This window comes from Bufo bufo, chromosome 5 (assembly GCF_905171765.1).
Source record: "Bufo bufo chromosome 5, aBufBuf1.1, whole genome shotgun sequence".
NCBI classification, from domain to species: domain Eukaryota; kingdom Metazoa; phylum Chordata; class Amphibia; order Anura; family Bufonidae; genus Bufo; species Bufo bufo.
Genome location: NC_053393.1, coordinates 430,018,807 through 430,025,797, shown reverse-complemented (window position 1 = coordinate 430,025,797; position 6,991 = coordinate 430,018,807). Strand labels below are relative to the sequence as shown.

General features: G+C 42.0%; 1 protein-coding gene across 1 annotated transcript in view; it reads right to left on the bottom strand.

Moving 5' to 3' along the window:
* The window catches only part of SH3BP5 (SH3 domain binding protein 5), an 81,273-nt gene continuing 74,282 nt past the window's right edge, over positions 1–6,991 (bottom strand). The window contains exons 7-9 of the mRNA XM_040433477.1: positions 5,650–5,866; positions 3,556–3,816; positions 1–2,144 (exon numbers count right to left, since the gene is read on the bottom strand). Of these exons, the coding sequence (XP_040289411.1) occupies positions 1,933–2,144; positions 3,556–3,816; positions 5,650–5,866 (690 nt within the window). The 3' untranslated portion in view covers positions 1–1,932. The remainder of the gene's footprint in view (positions 2,145–3,555; positions 3,817–5,649; positions 5,867–6,991) is intronic.

Genomic DNA, 6,991 nt, shown 5'->3' with positions numbered 1-6,991 from the left:
TTGCATGAAACACCCTTTAATACACTTAACTCTATAAGAAACATACAAGTTGTGACACAAAACAGATAACAGGGGAAAGGTCACATTCCAGTAATAGTAAAGTGGGAATGATACAAGGCAAACAGTTGGATAACATAGAAAACAAGCTAGCTTATTATGCAGCTACTACAAGCTAGCAGCATGGACTCCACTGTCTCCAGAGAGCAGTATCATGGCCTCCTCAGTAAGACCATGCACCAAACAGGGTGGCCACAGGTCGTTTACTTGTATTATATATCTGGGCCAAGATACAGCATGAACATGGAACTGAGAAGACTTCTCAGAACTTCGACCAATCATCCCATATTGCTTACCCAATATTTACACTTGCTAATGAGGCCATATACCGTAGACAAACTAAAGCCAATAAGGACAATCATGTTTAGAGAAACCAATTAGACTCTAGCTGAGCCAAGGTTGGAAAGGGTTACCATGAATGACACCGTAGTGTTTCTTCTCAACATGTACATGGCCTTATCAAGTAACCATTGCTTTTTGTATTCATATATTGTATAACTGTTGGAAAGTTATCAGGAATAGTAGTATCTCTATGGCACATGGTAGAAGTCCATTAAATACAGTGAGCAGTCAGTCAGTCATTTATCCAGGTAGCTGGTACAAAAATAGCTGTGGATAATCTGCATCCTTTGCCCACAATCAAGTAAAACACATTTAATATGACAGACAACAGATGACTCTTATACATCCATCATTTCTCATATTTTTAACATGTAGCAAATTGGAGTATAAAGTTGTACTTCAAAAAAAGTGCAGTTTTCAAAAGAGAATTACTTTTTTAACTAATGGACTTGCGTGCCTCAGTAAAGTATGTAGCTAAAATGACTGGAGTGTGCAGGTAGGTAAGATGACCATGGTGGAACAATCCTGATGCAGAACATTTTATTGAGGGAGTATCTTCTATAGGATAGCGGAGTCTAGTTATATAGAACCGCCAGGCGTCGTTCGACTTATCGATGACTGATACAATGGGGATGCTGTAACATTTGCATTTGTTTTTTTCAGTTATTGCCACTTTGCCAAAATGTGGGGGCGTTAAGTTGGAGAGGCGCGGTCAAAAATGCTCCACCAAATAAATTCTAAATCCAGAAAATGGAATGAAAAGTGCGACAAAACTACACCTGGTCATAGCAAGTGTAGATTTAATTTTCCGTCTTTAAGGCAGCCTAAAGATGCACAGAATTTATTGAGAGCTTTATTGGCGCAGTTCACTCCAAAGTACTTTTGTTTAACACTGGTACATGAAATGCTGCTCTAACTAGATCTACTTCGATGGCTTCACAGATGACTATGGCTAGTCTTCTTGGCGAACTAACAGCTGGTGATAAATACTGATATTTATCAAGTACTCGAAGAAAGTGCTCAGGACCAAAGATGAATAATGAGATCTATGTAGATCTAGACTGATTCAAGTTTAAGAAAATGACTTCTATAATAAAGGCTTACTTCACATTACATGACATTCAATGGGAGACGTAGGTGCATATTATACACTGGACTGCAGAATCTCGGCTTCACCACTCAAGAACACAGTCATATATAGCAAAGACTCGAGAAACAGAAAAACCTTGCTACTAACGCTCATTTTGGGACTTCTCCCATTTGGCAAAAAGACTCTCAGATGCATTGTTTCAATTATTGCTGTAATTAATCGATATCTTGCTTTTCGGCCCTAATTCCTAGATATATGGTGAATTAGGGCAGCAAACAGAGTAGATGCCTGCTGCCAAAGCCATCTGTACTTGCTTCATCACACCGGCTCATGCTACGCATCCATCCTTCAAACCAGGTTACATCCCAGCAGTAGGCACAGCATGTGCTGAGAGAAAGTTGTTGGCACAGGCAGTCTGCTCTGTAATCCGTATGTTACATTGTTCACACTGGATTGACCAGCGCTGGTGGAGCAATGGACTGAGAGCGCGTACATTTCTTTGTGTCTGTGCTGCTTTCATGGTCTGCACACTCCAAAGACAGTCGCTTCATCTTGTTATCGAGCACAGACAAAGCTCTGGGTTTAATAATGTTACTGCTGCTGTTGTTATTTATTCTGTCCTGGGCTTTGCTTTCTGACCCTTCTGCCCGACTGCCTTTATAAAAAAAAATAAAAAAAAAATAGAACAAATAAAAACTTGTTAGTTATCGAAAAATAAGATTGTCACATTGTACACCTGTAAATTGATATTGAAATCATAATTTTAAAATGAATACCTATTCACAAAATAAACAGGTCCAAAATTCTTAATATATATCTGTATGGCGATTGAAGATAGAGCACGCTAAATCTGCTGCATAGAAAAGTTAAATGAAAAAAATAAATAATAATTGGCAGTGTGCAGTCAACACTAGGGGGAGCTCAGATTCAACCACAAAGCAGTATGCACAAAGCTCCCCCAAGTCGTGGCTGCAAACCAGAATTATTTAGCTTTAGAACTTTGTGAAGGGAAAGCAGGGGGCATGAGGATATGCATCGGAAAAACATAGATCAGACTGCAGCATTAGACATGTTGAAATATTAACTAACACAGATTGTTGGACCTAAAAATGTCATGGTGTCAAAAGTTGGGCATTCACTTTAGTGACACTAACTGAACACAGCTTGGTTTTTAGCTAGGTAGGAAAGTTCCAGCTGTTCCCCAGCCCTATAACATAACAAAACCATCTACTTCAACCTATGCTTCTACTATTCTAATTTCATGAGGCAGAAGCCAATTTCCCTAAATTTAGGGGGGAAAAATCCCCAAAAATTGTTAGGCACAGAATGGCAATTTATCATCTATCCACGAAATAGATGATAAGTATCTGATCGGTGAAGATCACAAGTGCAATGATCATAAGAACGGGAAGTCCTGTGTCTACCATTAGAATGGAGTGGCTCCATTTTCATCATCAGTGGCGGTCATCATTTATTCTGTGGACAGATTATAAGCTGTCATTATGGGACATCTCCTTTTACATTTTGTAGCTCTTGTATGGTTTTCCATTTTATCTGTATGGGTGAGGTTCTGTTCACATCAAGGTATCCATCATAAACACAAACCAAAGCTTGATCTGTTGCACACCAAAGGTAACGTATGGTCCCCAGTGACTTATAATCGGCCCTGCCCAGTTCTGTGGCGGTGTCTATCATTTTGACAGGAAAATTAGTGCTGTATCCAGCTCTATTCTTCCCATAGACTAAGTCAGAATCTGTGAAAGAAGCTCCTGAGGGGGATGTGAACACAGCCTTAGCAGGCCAAATGAAGATTTTACTGTGACGTGATGGGCCCTTTGTGCTGTTCACAATATGAATGATTTTCCCAGGGATGATATTATGTCTTTTTATATACTTTTCAAAAGAAACGGCTAAATAAAGCAGTCGGATAATAGCGATTACTAATAATTACTGACTAAACACTGTAAAATATACTGAAAAACGCCTTTGTTCATGTTCCGTTGTGATGCAGAAATCCAGATAATGCAGTCATTTGAACACGACGTGCCCACATCTTATTTGCTTACCTCTTTCCAAATCACACTCAGGAGAGGACGCCCCGCTGCATTCACTTCGGGGACCAAGAATAGGCGATATCAGCCCAAACTCAGAAAGAGACATGGGGCTTGATAAATCTAAGCTGCCCGGCCGGTTTGCAGGAGGAAAAGGACTCAGAACTTCTGAAGGACTTGTTGGGCCAGAGCTAAAGCTTGATAGAGACTGAGTCTCAGAGTCTTCTTCTGAAACCAAACTGCTGAGATTATCATCTTCAAACACCTCAGAGGTCACTGAAAGAAATATATGTATGAATAAGTCTGAAAGCAGCACACTGGATACTTTGGGAATATTCTCTATTATACATGGGAGGAGAAGAACAGAAACCTGGGTGGTAACACGCCCTTCAAGCAAACATTTTTTATTGTCTCCAGGCAAAACTGGGCATGAAGGGGGGGGGGGGGGGTGGAAGAAAATGTGGAGTATGTATTACAACGAAGAATACTAGGGACTGGTAGAAATGAGGGGTTGGGACAAAAGGAGGCAATTAAATGAATGACTAATAGATCTTGTGCTGAATTTTAGGGACTAAAGGTGGGAAGCACATTCTGAAACCCCAGCCTTGGCAAACAAGTTTGTCCTAACCCTGTATGTATGTTTCATGGTTCAGCTATTTGCCCTCCAGATATTTCCAAGCTGCACCTATTGAATTCAACTAGGGTTTAAAACAAATCAATACAGCCTGAGACGAAATGAGATGTAAAGAAAGGTAGGGTATTGGATTTTAAACAAATCCAGCAGCTTTGTGAATCTAATTCAAAAACGCTGGACTGGAAATACACTTTAAAGGCATATGACTGGCTTTATGGTCCACTGCCATCCATGCTGCTACCCAGAGAAAGTTGGGCAAAGCCATCAGAACAGTGGTGTGGCACTTTTCTGTTATAGCTGGCACTTTGTTCTAATGATGGATGAAAGTCACACCAGTTAGACCCCCCCCCCCCCTCCATCTTAGAGATTGGTAGCATATCCTGGTGATATGCCAACGAAGACAAGACAACCTGTTTATGATCTATACACACAATCATCCCATTGAATGAAAAGAAAAGGGTCTCTCATCTGAGCCAAATGTAATTACAACTACACTGGAAGCAGAACTACCTTTGTTCTGATAAACACTTTCTGCTGAAAATGACCTGCTGTCTGGAAACCTTATGTCACAAAATAGACAAAATGAGCAGAGCGACCTCCAGAATAAGTGTACTCCTATTCAGTAAACAGATAAAGTCATGCAGGCAACAAGGCCGGCTCTTTCCTGTGCGGCAGAACAAACAGATCACTTGACTTGCTTTTGTCAGGTCATCCCCTTTCACTGTAAACACAGGATGCCATGTTGTGACTGCAGACATACGACCCTTGATTCACTTACAGGGCGTAGTCTGGTGGCTCAGCTTGAAGGCATAAACCTTTACTTATCGAAGTTTTGTTTTCAGCCACGTCTTGTAAAGTGACCTAAGAGAATGGCCGGCCTTGCAATCCATTTTATTTACAAAACCTCTATTTTATCTAAATACTTAGTTATGGCAATTGTAAAGGCAAAGTTAGGCTCTGTTCACATCTGCATCGTGACTGAAGCAGTGCCAGATCTGAAATACCCCATGCAGCCCAATGAATTATAATCTTACGGTAGCCATAGTCACTACTAGGGAAAGCATAGGAGGTTGCTTAAAAGGTACCTATGTTTACAATCAACTGACATGTCAAAAGTTTTCATTAGTGGTGATCTGGGTGCTGATCGCTAAAACAACGGGTAGAAGCACCCAGCGCTGTTCCTGTTCCTTTCTAGCTGCTATACAGCCTGGGATACAGCTATTAGTAGCAACGAGGAATCTCATACCGCCCTGGCTACTGAAGAAACAATTAATAGCCAAATAATGTAGCCGGTACAAATTAAATATTGGCACAGGTTTTCTGCTGGTAATACTGGTTAAGCAGGTGGTTTACCAGCCAAGCTGCCACCCTAGCTTTGTAAAATACCAAAATAACTCAAGACAAGTGAAATATAAACATAGGAGGGAAGGGAAAAGTTGGTGTGGCCAAAAATTTCAACAATAAAATAAACCTACTGGAAATTGTGTCTGATTCCAGTTTGCAAGCTGAGAGATCTTCCACTGAATTGCTGCCTTCGGCTCCGACCCCACGTCCCCTGGGGCCCATAGCTGAAGATCGCCTCCGCTCATGTATCTCATCAGAAATCATCTCAAGATTCTTCAGAGCAGTCTTGTATTCACCCTTTGCCAGGGAAAGCTTGGCCTGAAGGTCATCTACAGTTTTCTTCAGTTGCTGGAGATAGACAAGTCATTAAAGAGCGTTCTCCAGGAATAATTTAAAATTGGCCGTAAGCCACCTGTCCTACACTGTGAGCAGGACTGGTTGCCTCCACTTGCAGAGCTGCCTAGATGGGTTGGGGAACTCACTACACTGCTCTACACATACCGTATTTTTCACCCCATAAGACGCACCCCCCCCCTTAAAATAGGGGGAAAACGCTAGTGCGTCTTATGGGGCGAATACAGGGCAAATTAATATAAAATGTGCGGCGCATTGCTTATGCTCGGTACATCGCAGGATGCGCTGCATAGGAACAGCTGCCTGCAATGTACCAGACATCCCAGTTACCTGAAGAGGGAGAGCCCGGCTGCCACAGCATGTGCCTGCTGATGGGGACCGGACGCAGCATGCGCTTGGTGGTAGGGTCGGGTCTGCTGGGGGGCTGATGAGAGGCTAGGGGGCTAATAAGAGGCTTGGGGGGGGGGCGGGGGATGATGAGAGCCTAGGGGGCTGATGAGCGGCACGGGGGTCTGATCTGAGGTCTGAATGGGGGTCTCATTTATATTGGGGCTCTTATCTGAGGTCTAATTGGGGGTCGTTCACTTTGGGGTCTGAGCTGAGATCTGATTAATATTGGGGGTCTGATTGCTGGTCTGACCTTAGGTCTAATGAAAAATGTTTTTTTTCTTATTGGGGGCGAAAAATACAGTAGATGGCAATGATGCAATCTTGTCTATGATACGTCATCATGGTTGAACAGCCTGACAGGAACACTCAGCAATGTGTAGTATATGAAAATGCTGGAGCGTAGCGTGTAGTGAGGCCCTGTCCCCTCAATCCTGCAGGCAGCTCTGCAAGTGGAGGCAACCAGTCCTTCTCACATTCTAGGACAGGTTGCTTGTGGCCATTTTAAATCATTCCCAGAGAACCTTTTTAATAAAAAGGTAACCACAATTCATACCTATAAGCATTCATAAATATTGTCTACCCATGCAGCATATTTGCCTACTTTTGAAAATCATTTTCAGGGAGACTTGAGAATAGTCAATTGATATACAGTAAATAGGTCCAACACTGCAAAAATGTATGTATTTTTGTTTTGTTACAGAGCCCCAAGACACTGAGCTTAGGAGGACT